This window comes from Tamandua tetradactyla, chromosome 6, assembly GCF_023851605.1.
Source record: "Tamandua tetradactyla isolate mTamTet1 chromosome 6, mTamTet1.pri, whole genome shotgun sequence".
NCBI classification, from domain to species: Eukaryota; Metazoa; Chordata; class Mammalia; order Pilosa; family Myrmecophagidae; genus Tamandua; species Tamandua tetradactyla.
The window spans coordinates 164,131,011-164,147,944 of NC_135332.1; the positions used below are offsets into that span (position 1 = coordinate 164,131,011).

The following is a 16,934-nucleotide window of genomic DNA, read 5'->3' on the forward strand; positions in this document are numbered from 1 at the left end:
GAGGGGTGAAGCCCAGCTCAGATGGAATCCCTCCCTCAAGGAATTCAGACACCAGGGCTTGGTAATTTGAAGCCATTAAAATCAGCCTACAACCTCTCCTCTGTCTCCCAGCAGGGAGAGACTGCCAAAGTTAAAGGTACCACATCATCTTATGCTGGTGGGACCTGCAGGCAGAGAAGCGCCACATACTGGGCAGGATAAGAAAAACAGAGCCCAGAGACTTCACAGGAAAGTCTTTCAACCTGCTGGGTCTCACCCTTAGGGAAAACCGACGCAGGTGACTCTTTCCTCCTGACAGGAGGCCAGTTTGGTCTGGGAAAATTTGGCTGGGGTCTATAATACCTAAGTAGACCCTCATAAGTGTGTGTGTGTGGGGAAGGCATCATACAAATAGGGCAAGAAACAAGAAAACAAGAACTGAGAAATTCTCCTCTGTTAAAAAAACTTAAGCTAGTGGTCCAGATAAAGCTGAACTGAATGTCAAAGAACAGATAGAAAACAAATTCATCCAGCAAGAAAACCCTAGGTAAAAGAAGTGAAAGCAATCTCCAGAATAAACTAATTAAGTTAATTAAATGCCTAGGCGCCAGCAAAAAATAATAAATCAGACTAGGAAAATTAAAGAGATGGCCCAGTCAAAGGAACAAACCAACAATTCAAATGACATACAGGAGGTGAAACAATTAATTCAAAATATACGAACAGACATGGAAAACCTCATTAAAAACCAAATCAATGAATTGAGGGAAGATATAAAGAAGGCAAGGAATGAATAAAAAGAAGAAATCGAAAGTCTGAAAAAACAAATCACAGAACTTATGGGAATGAAAGGCAAGGTAAAAGAGATGAAAAAACAATGGAAACCTACAATGGTAGACTTCGAGAGAGAGAGAGAATGTAGGATTAGTGAACTGGAGGGTGGAACATCTGAAGTTCGGTAAGAAAAAGAAAATATAGGGAAAAAAATGGAAAAATATGAGCAGGGACTCAGGGAATTGAAGGACAATATGAAGCGCACGAATATACGTGTTGTGGGTGTCCCAGAAGGAGAAGAGAAGGGAAAAGGAGGAGAAAAACCAATGGAGGAAATTATCACTGAAAATTTCCCAACTCTTATGAAAGACTTAAAATTACAGATCCAAGAAGTGCAGCATATCCCAAAGAGAATAGATCCAAATAGACGTACTCCAAGACATTTACTAACCAGAATGTCAGAAGTCAAAGAGAAAGAGATAATCTTGAAAGCAGCAAGAGAAAAGCAAACCATCACATACAAGGGAAGCCCAATAAGACTATGCATAGATCTCTCAGCAGAAACCATGGAGGTAAGAAGACAGTGGGATGATATATTTAAATTACTAAAAGAGAAAAACTGTCAACCAAGAATTCTATATCCAGCAAAATTGGCTTTCAAAAATGAGGGAGAAATTAAAATATTTTTGGATAAAAAATCACTGAGAGAATTTGTGACCAAGAGACCAGCTCTCCAAGAAATACTAAAGGGAGCATTAGAGACAGATATGAAAAGACAGAAGAGAGAGGTGTGGAGAAGAGTATAGAAAGGAAGACTATGAGTAAAAAGAAGGAAAATTAGATATCACATGTAAAATCCAGAAAACAAAATAGTAGAAGAAAGTACTACCCATGTAGTAATAACACTGAATATTAATGGATTAAACTCCCCAATCAAAAGACATAGCCTGGCAGAATGGATTAAAAAACAGGACCCATCTATATGCTGTCTCATGTCCAGTTTTCAAAGGACATGAGGGCAAGGACACAAATGGACATTTGCACACCAATGTTTATAGCAGCATTATTTACAATTACCAAGAAATGGAAACAGTCAAAATGTCCGTCAACAGACCAGTGGCTAAACAAACTGTGGCATATACATACGATGGAATATCATGCAGCTGTAAGACAGAATAAAGTCATGAAGCATGTAACAACATAGATGGACCTTAAGGACATTATGCTGAGTGAGATTAGCCAAAAACAAAAGGACAAATACTGTATGGTCTCACTGATATGAACTGACATAGTGAATAAACTTGGAATATTTTGTGGGCAACAAAGACCATCAGGAGATAGAAATAGGGTAAGATATTGGGTAACTGGAGCTGAAGGGATACAGATTGTATAACAGGACTGAATATAAAAACTCAGAAATGGACAGCACAATACTACCTAACTGTAATACAATTTTGTTAAAACACTGAATGAAGCTGAATGTGAAAATGATAGAGGTAGGAGGGCTGGGGGCATAAATGAAATCAGAAAGAAAGACGATAAATACTGAGATGGTATAATCTAGGAATGCCTAGAGTATATAATGATACTGACTAAATGTACAAATTTAAAAATGTTTTTGCATGAGGAAGAACAAAGGAATGTCATTACTGCAGGGGTGCTGAAAATAGATGGTAATTAATAGTTTAACATTTCAATTTATGTGTGAGACTAAATAAAAAAATGCTTCTTTGGTACAAAATTAATATTTTGACTAGTGTATCTCCTAGTATAACTTATGCAGATAGTTGGTTGAACAACATAAGTAATGGAACCTTAGGTAGGACATGAGATTTTGTTGGTTTGTCCACAGTGATGCCCCAATGAATCCCAGAGTGATTTGATCAGTGAGTGGAAAAGTATTTGCAAAATCCCCTTCACGGAATGGTGAGAACGGGAAAATTCAACCGCCCCAAGTTGAATTCTTGTTATTCTCACAAGCAGTGTGGACAATCAAAGCTATAGGCTGAGCCTCCAGTCTTGGGGTTTGTTCATATGAAATTTAACCCCACAAAGGATAGGTCAAGTCTACTTAAAATTAGGCCTAAGAGTCACCCCTAAGAGAACCTCTTTTGTTACTCAGATGAGGCCTCTCTCTCCAGCCAACACAACAAGCAAACTCACTGCCCTCTCCCTGTCTACATGGGACATGACTCCCAGGGGTGTGAACCTTCCTGGCAACGTGGGACAGAAATCCCAGAATGAGCTGAGACTCAGCATCAAGGGATTGAGAAAAACTCTAGAATGAGCTGAGACCCAGCATCAATGGACTGAGAAAACCTTCTCGGCCAAAAGGGGGAAGAGTGAAATGAGACAATGTGTCAATGGCTGAGAGATTCCAAACAGAGTCGAGACATTATCCTGGAGGTTATTCTTATGCATTAAGTAGATATCGCCTTGTTATCCAAGTGGTAATGGAGAGGCTGGAGGGAACTGCCTGAAAATGTAGAGCTGTGTTCCAGTAGCCATGTTTCTTGAGGATGATTGTATAATGATATAGTTTTCACAATGTGACTGTGTGATTGGGAAAACCTTGTGTCTGATGCTCCTTTTATCTACCTTGTCAACAGACGAGTAGAACATATGGAATAAAAATAAATAAAAGGGGTGACACATGTTAAAATAAATTTAGTTTGAAATGCTAGTGACCAATGAAAGGGAGGGGGAAGGGGTATGGTATGTAAAATTTTTTTTATATATGTAGAATGGAATGAGCATATATTCAGACTGTTTGTGTTTCTTTCTTGTTACTTTTTTTTAAATAAATAAAAAATTAAAAAAAAGAAGACAGTAGAATAGCATAAAGAGGAATCTGAAAGAATAAATAGAAAAATAGAGGATCTCACAAAGATTAAAGATTGTGCTGATCAAATAAAAAATATGCTAGAGGCATATAACATCAGATTTGAAGAGACAGAAGAAAGAATAAGTGACATATTTAAAAAAATTTTTTTATTAATTTTAAAATTAAAAAAATATAACAAACACAAACATTCTTAACTTATGATCATTCCATTCTACCTATATAATCAGTAATTCACAATATCATCACATAGTTGCATACTCATCATCATGATCATTTCTTAAAACATTTGCATCAATTCAGAAAAAGAAATAAAAAAGAAACAGAAAAAAATTCACATATACCATACCCCTTACCCCTCCCTTTCATTGATCACATGCATTTCAATCTAAATTTATTTTAACATTTTTCCCCCTATTTATTTTTATTTCATATGTTTTACTAATCTGTTGATAAGGTAGATAAAAGGAGCATCAGACACAAGGTTTTCACAATCACACAGTCACCCTGTGAAAACTATATGATTATACAATCATCTTCAAGAAACATCTTCAAGAAACTGGAACACAGCTCTACATTTTCAGGCAGTTCCCCCCAGCCTCTCCATTGGTGCTATCTATTTAATGTGTAAGAATAACCTCTAGGATAACCTCTCAACTCTGTTTGGAATCTCTCAGCCATTGACACTTTATTTTGTCTGATTTCGCTCTTCTACTTTTTGGTGAGAAGGTTTTCTCAATCCCTTGATGCTGAGTCTCAGCTCATTCTAGGATTTCTGTCCCACTTTGCCGGGAAAGTCCACACCCCTGGGAGTAATGTCCCACACAGACAGGCAGAGGGTGGTGAGTTTGCTTGTTGTGCTGGCTGGAGAGAGAGAGGCCACATCTGAGCAACAAAAGAGGTTCTCTTGGAGGTGACTTTTAGGCCTAATTTTAAGTAGGCTTGACCTATCCTTTGTGGGGTTAAGTTTCATATGAACAACCCCCAAGATTGGGGGCTCAGCCTATTGCTTTGGTTGTCTGCACTGCTTGTGAGAATATCAAGAATTCAACTTGGGGAAGCTGAAATTTCCCCCTTTCTCACCATTCCTGAAGGGGACTTTGCAAATACTTTTTTATGCACTGTTCAGGTAACTCTGGGATTTATGGGGGCATCACTCTGGGCAAACCAACAAAATCGCATGCCCTACTCAAGGTTCCATGTACTTATGGTGTTCAATTAAGCTGTCTACATAAGTTATATTAGGAAATGCGCTAGTCAAAACATAAATTTTGGACCAGATAAACATTTTTTGCTTTAGTCTCACACATAAGTTAAAATTTTTAAATGTTAATTATTATCAACTTTCAATACCCTGCAGTAATGACAAGAGTAAGTGATATAGCGGGCAGGATAATTGACTCTGAAGACTCTAAACAGCAAATGGCAAAAAAAGAAAAAAATGAATGGGAACTCAGGGAAATGATAGGCAAAACAAAGCGCATACATATAAGAATCACTGTTGACCCAAGAAGAAGAGAGTAGTAAAGGGTGAGAAAGAAAAGTTGAGTATATAATGGGGGAAATCTTCCCAACCCTCATAAATGACATAAATATATAAGTCAAAGAAACCCAAAGAACTTCAAACAGAATAATCCAAACAGGCTTTCCCCAAGTCACATACTAATCAGTCTGTCAAATGTTGAAGAAAAGCAGAAATTCCTGAAAGTGTCAAGAGAAAAACAATCTATTACATACAAGAGAAACCATATCAGACTGAATTCAGACTACTCAACTAGCACCCTGGAGGTGAGAAGGCAGTGGTATGATATATTCAAGATCTTGAAAGAGAAAGACTTTCAGCCAAGAATTCTGTACCCAGTCAAACCGTCCTTCAAAATTGAGGTAGATTCAATTTCCGGTGTCTGCCCATGTGAAAAAAAAAAGAAAAAAGAAAAAAAATTGAGGGAGATGTTAAATTTTCACAGGCAAAGAGGAGGTCCTGAAAAAATTTCTCAACAAGAGACTGGTCCTATAAGAAATACGAAAAGGAGTTCTGCTGGCTGAAAAAAAAAAAAAGACAGGAGAAAGAGTTTGGAGGAGGGCACAGAATTGGAGAGTACCATTAAGAGTAATTTAAAGAAAACAAAGAGAAAGTGGGAAAAGAATATACAGATCTGATAAAATGAAAAAGATAAAATGGCAGAATCAAGAAACGCCTTTACAGTAATAACTTTGAATGTTAATGGACTAAACAATTAAAAGATACAGATTGGCAGAATGGATTAAGAAACATATTCCAGCTATGCTGTTTATAAGAGATTCATCTTACACACAAGAATGCAAATAGATTGAAAGTGAAAGGATGGAAAAAGATTTTCCAAGCAAGCTGTAACCAAAAGAAAGCAGGAGCAGCAATACTAATATTGGATAAAATAGACTTTAAATGTAAAGATATCATAAGAGACAAAGAAGGACACTATTTGCTAATTAAAGGGTCAATTCACCAAGAAGATGTAACAATCATAAATGCTTATGCTCCCAAACAAGGACTCCAAAGCACAGGAGACAGACATTGGCAAAACTGAAGGGAGCAATAGATCTTTCAACAATAATAGTAGGAGACTTCAACACACCACTCTCCTCTATAGATAGAACAACCAGACAGAAGATCAATAAGGAAACAGAGATGTTAAATAACTTGATAAATGAATTAGACCTAACAGACATGTATAGGTCATTGCACCCTGTGCTGGTCTGAAATAATGTATGTCCCCTAGAGAAGCCATGTCTTAATCAAAATTCCATTTCATAAAGGCAGAATAATCCCTATTCAATACTGTATGTTTGAAACTGTAATCAGATCATCTCCCTGGAGATGTCTATTATTTAATCAAGAGTGGCTGTTAAGCTGGATTAGATGTCTCCACCCATTTGGGTGGGTCTTGAGATGTTTCTAGAGTCCTATAAAAGAGAAAATATTTTGGAGAATGAGAGCGATTCAGAGAGAGCAGAGAAGAATGACATAGCCATGAGAGCCCACAAGCCAGTGACTTTTAGGGATGAAGAAGAAATATGCCTCCGGGGAGCTTCATGAAACAAGAAGCCAGGAGAAGAAGTTGGTGGATGATGCCATGTGTATTAGTTAGGGTTCTCTAGAGAAACAGAATCAACAGGGAACACTTGCAAATATAAAATTTATAAAAGTATCTCACGTGATCACAGGAACGCAGAGTTCAAAATCCACAGGGCAGGCTGCGAAGCCGACAACTCCCGATAGATGGCCTGGATGAACTCCACAGGAGAGGCTCACCAGCCAAAGCAGGAATGGAACCTGTCTCCTCTGAGTCCTCCTTAAAAGGCTTCCCACGATTAGATTTAGCATCACTAATTGCAGAAGACACTCCCCTTTGGCTGATTACAAATGGAATCAGCTGTGGATGCAGCTGTCGTGATCATGACCTAATCCTATGAAATGTCCTCATTGCAACAGACAGGCCAGCGCTTGCCCAATCAGATAAACAGGTACCACAACTTAGCCAAGTTGACACGTGTCCCTAACCATGACAGACCACCCCTTGTCAACTTCGCACCTATATATATATCACCTTAAACCATACTTAATTTCCAAATGCAAACAAATAAGCACACATTTTTTCTTTTACCTGACAATACTCAACTGTCCTGCATATAACTGGAAACACATTACATCTCTCCAGAATAGGGTGCAAATCCTTAGGCAACATTCATTCTTAAACTTGATATCTTACAACTTAAACAGTATAACATGAAGAAAACAGAATTACAGTCTTCATTTCTGTAACTGATCACGTGGTCGAAGTTCATATTTATCACTTCCTTCTTCCACTACCCATTCCATGTTCCCTTTACCCTCAGCAAGCACTTCAGCTAGCCATGGTTCTATGCCTGGTGGGGTGACCCAAACCTTCATTCCTAAAGTTTCAGAGCCATTAGTAGTCCTGCCTGGATTGTGCTGTTGCAGTTTTCCATTGATTTTAATCACAGGGCATGGTAGTAATAATAGACACCCTAGGGGATCTCCTATATTCCAAGAAAACTCTTCTTTACCTCCATTATGTAGTTGTAGTCCTACTTCCTTCTGATAGTCAGGGTCAATTACCCCAGACAATAATGTAATCCCCCTTCTTGGCTTGTTGATCCAGAGGCATAAGTAGCCCAAAGTGACCAGGTGGCAATCTCAACTTCCAGTTCAGTGGTATCACTGTTGTTTCTCCTGGAGGACGCACACCCCGTTTTGGAACTAAAACCTGTAGACCAGCAGAACTCAGGGTAGCAGGGACAGGAAGCAAAAGTTTTCCTAGTGGATCACTAGGGGTAATAGTGAGTGGTACTACGCCCATTTCCACCCCTTGGTTCCTGGACCCATGGATCATGGCTATGGGAGAAACAGCACCATACAGCAGACGCTGATTCAAAGCATACACAGCTTCCTGGAGAACATTACCCCAGCCTTTCAAGTTTTTGCCACCTAGTTGGCACCGTAATTGAGTTTTCAAAAGGCCATTCCACCGTTCTATCAATCCAGCTGCTTCTGGATGATGGGGAACATGGTAAGACCAGAGAATTCCATGAGCATGCGCCCATTCCCGCACTTCATTTGCTGTGAAGTGTGTTCCTTGATCTGAAGCAATGCTATGCGGAATACCATGATGATGGATAAGGCATTCTGTAAGCCCACGGATGGTAGTTTTGGCAGAAGCATTGCGTGCAGGGAAAGCAAACCCATATCCAGAGTATGTGTCTATTCCAGTTAGAACAAATCGCTGCCCCTTCCATGAAGGGAGTGGTCCAATGTAATCAACCTGCCATCATGTAGCTGGCTGGTTACCTCAGGGAATGGTGCCATATCGGGGGCTGAGTGTGGGTCTCTGCTGCTGGCAGATTGAGCACTCAGCAGTGGCTGTAGCCAGGTCAGCCTTGGTGAGTGGAAGTCCATGTTGCTGAGCCCACGCATACCTCAATATGATAAAGGGAATATATAGAAAACTGATAGCGAGCATCATACTCAATGGACAGAGACTGAAAGAAAGCTTTTCCCCTAAGATCAGGTACAAGACAAGGATGCCCACTGTCACCACTATTATTCAACATTGTGCTAGAAGTTCTAGCTAGAGCAATCAGGCAGCACAAAGAAATAAAATGCATCTAAATTGGAAAGGAAGAAGTAATACTTTCATTATTTGCAGATAATATGATACTGTACTTGGAAGATCCTGAGAAATCTACAGCAAAGTTACTGGAGCTAATAAACAAATTCAGCAAGGTGGTGGGACATAAAATTAGTCAGCTAAGGAAAAAATTCCATTCAAAATAGCAACTAAAAGAATCAAATACTTAGGAATGAACTTAACTAGGGATGTAAAGGACTTGTAACACAAAAAACTACAAAACATTGCTAAAAGAAATCAAAGGAGATCTAAAAAGGTGGAAAAACATTCCCTGCTTATGGACAGGAAGGCTACTTATAGTTAAGATGTCAATTCTCTCCATGTTGATCTACAGATTCAACACAGTACCAACCAACAGTCCAATAATCTACTTTGAAGATTTGGAAAAGCTAACTATCAAATTCACCTGGAAGGGAGAGAGACCCCAAAGAGCTAAAAGCATCCTAAAAGAGAAGAACGAAGTGGGAAGATTAACACTCCCTGACTTTAAAACCTATCATAAAGCCACAGTGGCCAAAACAGCATGGTACTGGTACAAAGAAAGAAGCACTGACCAATGAAATCGAATTGACAGTACAGAAATAGACCATCAAATCTATGGTCAACTGATTTTTGACAAGGACCCCAATCCTCTAAAGTGGGACAAAATAGTCTTTTCAATAATCAGGCATGGAAGAACTGGATATCAATAGGCAAAAGAATGAAAGTGGACCCCTATCTTACACCCAACACAAAAATTAACTCAAAATGGATCCAACATCTAAATGTAAGAACTAGCACCATAAAGCTTCTAGAAGAAAATGTAGGGAAACAGCTTCAAGATCTAGTAATAGGAGGTAGCTTCCTAAATTTTACACCCAAAGCACAAGGGAGAAAAGAAAAAAACAGATAAATGGGAACTCCTCAAAATCAAATGCTTCTGCACCTCAAAAGACTTTGTCAAAAATGTGAAGAGGCAGCCAACTCAATGGGAGAAAATATTTGGAAATCACATATTGGACGAAGGTTTGATTTCTGTATATACAAAGAAATCATACAACTCAACAACAAAAGAACAAACAACCCAATTATAAAATGGGGTAAAGGTATGAATAGGCAATTTTCTGAAAAGCAAATACAGATGGTTCAAAAGCATATGAAGAAATGCTTATTTTCATTGGGTATATAAGGGAATAGACAGGAGTGAAGGTGGTTCTTTAGTGTGTCATTGGGTATATAAGGGAATAGACAGGAGTGAAGGTGGTTCTATTAGTGTGTCTATAAGTAATATTATTATATTGAAGATGAACAAGATTGAAAGGGGTTGTACAGAACTATGTGTCCCACTGATTAACATTAGAAATATGAATTAGTTCTTGCAAGAATTACATCAAAGTTACAAAGAGTGTTTAAGTCCAGGGTATAGGGGGAAAACTGCTATTGCATGCTATGAGCTTTGTTCAAAAGGAAAACATAAGCACTACCATAGCAACAGCAGAAGTAAATAATGGAGTGAGGGACAAGAGTTAAGAGGAGGTTTAGATTTCCTATTTGGTGAGGGTGTGTGTATTGGTTTTCTTTCTCTTGGGAACAATGAAATTATCTAAAACAGAATGTTAATGGACTATGGACTTTGGGCCCTCGACATGATGCCCAATGAATGCAGGTGGCTGAAGGATGCACTGATAGAGTAGATTGGCGAATGATGATGTATACTTATGAACGAAGGTTGTGCTGCTACAAAAAGGAACAAAGTTGGGAGGAATGCAACAGTGTGAATGAACATGTGGGACATTTGGTGAGACAAAATAAGCCAGAAATAAAAAAAAGAACAACGGTATGGTCATTTTTAGAAAATGCTTATAAGAAAACAGGGACCTAGATTGTAAGCTTTTAGAGTAGACACATTAAGTCCAAAGTGGTGATTATTATTTCTGGAGTTTGAGAGGCTGTTTTATATATAGAACCTGATATTCAGAGATAAGAAGCTGAACAGGTTGGGTTAAAGTAAATCAGAACACAGAGGTAAGGAAGACAGTGTCTATATTTTAGAATCACACATACTCTTTGAGACCAATGGAAGAAAGGTTTATTTGGTATGGAACTGAAATTTTCTGTAGTGCATAATCTAATTCAACCTATTGTATAGTTCATTTGAACAACTGAAACACAGGAAGCAAAGAATAAGAAAGAGGTCCTTTAATCCTATATAAATTATTGTAATGCCTGGATATTCTAGAGTATATTAAGCAGATAATGAAAAAGTATTGGCAACATCACCTGAGGGATGGGAGAAAAATATGAAACTATTAAATGTTACCATCAAGGAATCCCCTGACACTGTGTCAAACTTTAGGGACACACAAATCAATAGGCCCTGCTCTAGAACAGGAGGCTTACTATTGTGAAGCTTATGTAGGTAGTGGAGAAACTTAGACTACCTATAGACATGTCTAAGAGTTACTTCTGGAGGACTTCTTTTGTTGCTCAGACGTGGCCTCAGTTTCTCTAAGCCCAACTCTGCAAGTGAAATCATTGCCCTCCCCTCTACCAGGGATATAACATCCAGAGGTGAAAGTCTCCCTGGCAACGTGGGAGATGAATACCGTTCTGGGACCGTGGGATCAACAATTCCATCCTGACCAAAAGGGGGAAAAGAAGTGTAATTAATTAAGTATCAGTGGCAGAGAGAGTTCAAGTAGAGTTGAGAGGCCACTCTGGAGGTTGCCCTTACGCAAGCTTCAGGTAGACCTTGCTAACTATCATAACCCGCCAACCCCCAACCAGGACCATTCCAGCCAATCCTAAAGAACATCTAGGGCAATATATACGATTTCACAAGGGTTCCAAGCACTAGAGTAACTTTCCAGAAACCTACAACCTCCAGATGTGTCCCTGGTTCAGATAAGTCCTGAAACCTAGCCTAGCCTCTCCAGAACATCAGGTAGTTTCATCTCCCTACCCCATATTAATGACAGGGCCTTCCAATATGAAAAATTAAGAATGGCCATAGCCCAAACACCCCTGAAGACAGGGATGGAAAGATCAAAGATGATGGTGGAGTTATACAGAGAAGACAGGATTTAACAGATTAATATGAATACTGAATCATTAGACTGATATCTCTTTTAGTCTCCAGTATTTTAGAGCAGTAGAAGTAAAAACCTAAAACTGTGAAATTGTAACCTGTGTCAAAGTCTGAAATATGTTCTACAACTAATTGCGGTGCTGTGCTTTGAAATGTATAGCTTTTCTGTATGTATGTTATTGTTCACAAAAAAAGAAAGGAAGTCGATTGTGATGATAAAAAAAATTTAAGCCCTATAGCCTCCTATATTCTGGAGCAGCTAGAAGGAAAAATATGAGAGGACTATATTGTTGGGGACAATTAAGGTAGCATGTATAAAATCCACCCTCAGCGATGCCGGAAACATGCAACATGGCTGCCAGGGCTGAAACAAAGAACAGCCTAAATTATAATCAGCCTTCTTCACGGAAGTAATAGTAGTTCGCGCCTAAAGTTCACGCCAAAAGTACTAACCGTACATCTGCCCTCTGCCCTAGCAACAGCAGCCACCAATCCCAGATCACCACCGTCCCTACTAGCCACCCCCTCTCCTTCTAGAGTATATATACCCAGCCTCCTCAATAAACTTTTGCAGCTTGATCAGAATATTTGTCTTGCTGCCGTTCTTCGCGTCTCTTTGTCCCATGCCATTCTTCCCTCACAGGAGTTCGAGCTTCGGTTGATTGTCCCGCGGGCCGGGACACTATATGGTAGCCCATGACACACTCTGGAATCTGTTCTGTAACTACTTGTTGAAGAGTGCTTTGAAAACCACTGCTTTATTTTTCTTTGCTTTGTATATATGTTATACTATACAATAAAAGAAATTCAAAAAAATGTATGCATATACAGATACAGAACACAGAGAGAAAGAGAAAAAAGAGATAAAGTAAAAGTGGTAAAATGTTAATTGGTGAGGGGATTGCAATGGTGGCTCAGGGGCAGAATTTTCACCGGCCACGCCAGAGACCCAGGTTTGATTCCTGAAGCTCGCCCAGGACCCCCCACCCCCTGCCAAAATGTTAACTGGTGAATAGAAAAGCATATGTGTATTCATGGTACAATTCTTAAAATTTTTCTAAGCTTTGAAATGTTTAAAAACAAAATATTATGGATTAAAAGGTATGTGGGAAAAGTAAACTAAAGAATGGGATAAGACATCTGATATGTGTATATGTGTGCACATATATATAAATCTACACATATATGTACTTTTTTCCAAAGCAAAAACCATTGGAAGGATATCAGAGTAACTCCCAGAATTCAAGGCTAGTGAAGCCACCAAGCACAAGAAACGTGCAGAGACCAGACAGCCCTGGACTTTCCATTAAAGTGGCTCGCTTGCCAACAACCCCCAGTTTCTGAACCTCTCAGTTCCAAATTCCCTAAGTATGTTTTTAAAATGAGTATCAATATTATCAATATTCATGAAGGGTATGTGCATATTAAAATCCATGAACATCATTGCTTAGTTCATCTATTCTCACTCTCATCTGACTCAGATTTTCTAAATCTTGTTTCTATGCATCCTTCCACAATTACTCTCTTATTGAAAAGTTTGTGAAACCAGATAGCAAGCAAACTCCGATTCTTTAAAAATATCTGATGACCATCTAATAAGAAGATCCTTTCTACTTTTCTAAATCACACTAATTTTCTCCCCCATATATTTTAAATGGGTTAACAATGGATTTTATAACTATGCAAACTTAACACATCTCAAATCCACATAAGGCAGAATTAAATACATGAATATAATTAAATCTCTACTACCCACTGTTTGTTTCCTATCGTACTTCAAGAAAACCTTTATCTCAAGTGACTAGCTTTTTAGTAGTCACAACAAGGAGAGAGGCGACAGGCAGATTTCAGGAGGATTTAGGGACCTACAAGATATTCCAGCTCCTTTTGTTAAAGGTTAGTTCTCATCATTTCTTCAAAAAATAACCATTCCTTCACTACAATTACAACTGTGTGCACACAGAATGGTTTTTTCCGTCTAAAGGTCAAATATTCTCAATTCTTAATGGTAGTAATGTAATGGAATTTTCCTTTACATCTTCCTTTTTTTTTAATTTCTAGATAAACTCTGTGACACGATTAAATTACTTTTACCATTAAAAAAAAAAAAGACTTTAAAATTAAACAAAGGGCCATGGTGTCTCAGCAGGAAGAGTTCTTGCCTGCCATGCTGGAGACCTGGCATTCAATAACAGGGTTTGATTTCTGGTACCTGCCCATGTAAAAAAATAAAATAAACAAAAAGGGATTTATTAGAGCAGATTCACTCATATATCCCAGAGGTTTAGACTTGGAAGCGAATTAAGCAGATTCTAATCCATTTTGCTGGTCTAATGTCCAGTGTTCTTCAAAAAAATGTTTAAAAAACAAAACAAAACACTGACCCAATTATTTATGCCACTTACATTATTCATTATTGTTCTCATTTACAAATTTGAAAATTTGAGTGATAAATTAGTTGTGACTTTGGTCTCACTGATCTCAGTGTTTTGTTTATGTTACTGGAATAGAGAATTTCCAATCAAAGCAGCAGGTGTATTTCACACTGCACACTATCAAAATTAAATACTGCACACCAATTAGAGCTTCAATCTGTATAACTACAACCTTTCAATGAATTTAAAATATTCTATACAAATTGTCTCATTAATCTTAAAACACACATTTACTTTGTCTAAGAAATTTTCCTACAAGGTGATAAGAGAATTTTCTGTTTCATTATGCTTTCCTAAAATTTGTAATCCATCATGTTCTAGGTATCATGTGTTCTTGTTAAGACTATATTACATATAATACAGTCTGTGCGACATATTAACTAGTTAAATGATGTTTTACAAGTTCCTGAACTTTTCAGCCTCATTCCTTATATCTTAATAATAGTAATAACAATCTCTTTTAAAGGTAACTACATGGAGCAGAAACATAAAATACTATATAAACCGAAACTATAATTCTTGTAGGAATTAGGGAAAATTTTTGAAAAAAAAGGTTGCAATATCAATATAAACTGTTTTATGTTATCATTTCAATACTTTGAGGGGAGGGACCATATTATTTTCAATTTTATTACATTTCTACAAACCTATGACAATGCCTTTACTTTACATTTGACCATAAAACTGAGGAACAGTTATACAGCCCCTTAACATCTCAATACCAGTAAATTAAAAACCACAGAATCGGAATTAGAATTCAGTGAAACAGCCACTAATGAGACAGGTAGTACAAATTACTTTCCAATATTCTAGGGAAAAGATGGAGCGATATATTCAAAACTCTTAAGCATTAGAAATATCCACTGATATAATCTTCAGTTCCTGTGGTAGTTAGATTCAGTTGTCAACTTGGCCAGGTGAAGGCACCTAGTTCTGTTACTGTGGACTTGAACCAATGGTACATGAACCTCATCTGTTACTGATTTACATCTGCAGTCAGCTAGGAGGCGTGCCTGCTGCAATGAAGGACGTTTGACTTAATTGGCTGGTGCTTAAATGAGAGAGCGTAATGTAGCACAGCCCAAGCAGCTCAGCATTCCTCATCTCAGCACTTGCAGCTCAGCCCAGGCCTTTGGAGATGCAGAAAGAAGTTACCCTGGGGAAAGTTGCTGGAACCCAGGGGCCTGGAGAGAAGGCCAGCAGAGACCATCCTGTGCCTTCCCACGTAAGAAAAAACCTCAGTGGAAAGTTAGCTGCCTTTTCTCTGAAGAACTAACAAAATAAATTCCCTTTTATTAAAAGCCAATCCGTCTCTGGTGTGTTGCATTCTGGCAGGTAGCAAACTAGAACAGTTCCCCTACCACCTGTATTAACTGTGTTTATCTTTAAGCAAAACACATTTCAGTTTAGCTTGTGATTGAAAAATCAAACAAAAACCAGAACTAAATTTCAACATATCATAAACATGAAGTAATTTCATGTTTCACAAAGATAATAAATAGACAGACAGACAGATCAACAGGCGGGGGGATTGGGAAAGAAGTATGGATTCTCTGTGGTAGATACACAGACAGTATTTACAAGTCAATAGGAAAAGATCAATAATCTGATGAAACAAAATGACAAAGGATATAAATGACTCACAAAAAAGGAATTATAAAGGTTCAAATGCATGGTAAAATAATGATATCACTACTATGTTAATATGGCAACCTTTGTGAATACTTAATCTGAGCCAGACAGTTTTAAGTGCTTTACGAATATGACCTCATTTAATTCTCATTTTTCAGAAGTAGATGCCATTATCACCTTCATTTTATAAATGAAAAAACAGGTTTACACAAATCACAGTGTGTAAATAACTGAGCTGAGAATGGACCTCATTAAACTGGTTCCAGGGCTAGTGCTCCTAAGCACTATGCTATATTGCTTCTCAACCTCACTCAAATTTTGTAAATTAAAATTGTGATGAGACACCATGATTTCCGAGGTGTATAGAACAATGTGTACTTTTTATAAATACAGAATATATGTTCTTCTATATGCATAGACTGCCTGAGGAAGGATATACACAGAATTGGGAAAGGCCACTAGATGGCTAGGGAAAAGAATGAGGAAACTATTTTTTTACCCCCTTGTAACTTTCTAAATTAAAAAGTAATTATAATACTTGGCAAATTCATGTTTATAGCTCTTTAAACATCTAAGACAATTTCACATAAATTAATATTTTTGTTTCTTCAACCACCCTGCACAGTAAAGTTAGCATATCATTAACAAATGGTATCACACCCATCAATGCTCAAATGGATATCTTAAGTAACCTATTTTTAAAAATGGGGGAAGGATGTGCATGTGGCAAAAATCATTTCAGTTCCTGAAAGCTACTGAAAACCTATTGTAAAATGTAAATACACCAATAATCTTTTTTTTTTAAAAAAAACAAAACATTTCTCTCTCACCAGAATTCATAAGTTTCCAAAGCTGATCTACCAGGGCTTCATTGCACAAGGGAGACTCCATGTTCTTAGTAAATGGTGGATTCTTAGTCAACATATTTAGAATCTTATGCCTGAAAAATATAAATAAATAAATTAGTTTAATTTTTTTGCTGACCATTAAATAAAAACATTTGACAAGTATCTATA

At 37.7% G+C, this 16,934-nt stretch overlaps 1 protein-coding gene across 7 annotated transcripts in view; it reads right to left on the reverse strand.

Moving 5' to 3' along the window:
* TAF2 (TATA-box binding protein associated factor 2) overlaps positions 1 to 16,934 on the reverse strand; it is a 193,698-nt gene that overhangs the window by 71,023 nt on the left and 105,741 nt on the right. For all 7 annotated transcript variants that reach the window (XM_077167550.1, XM_077167549.1, XM_077167548.1 and 4 more), the window contains one exon: positions 16,749 to 16,858. In XM_077167550.1, coding sequence (XP_077023665.1) covers positions 16,749 to 16,858 — 110 coding nt within the window. The remainder of the gene's footprint in view (positions 1 to 16,748; positions 16,859 to 16,934) is intronic.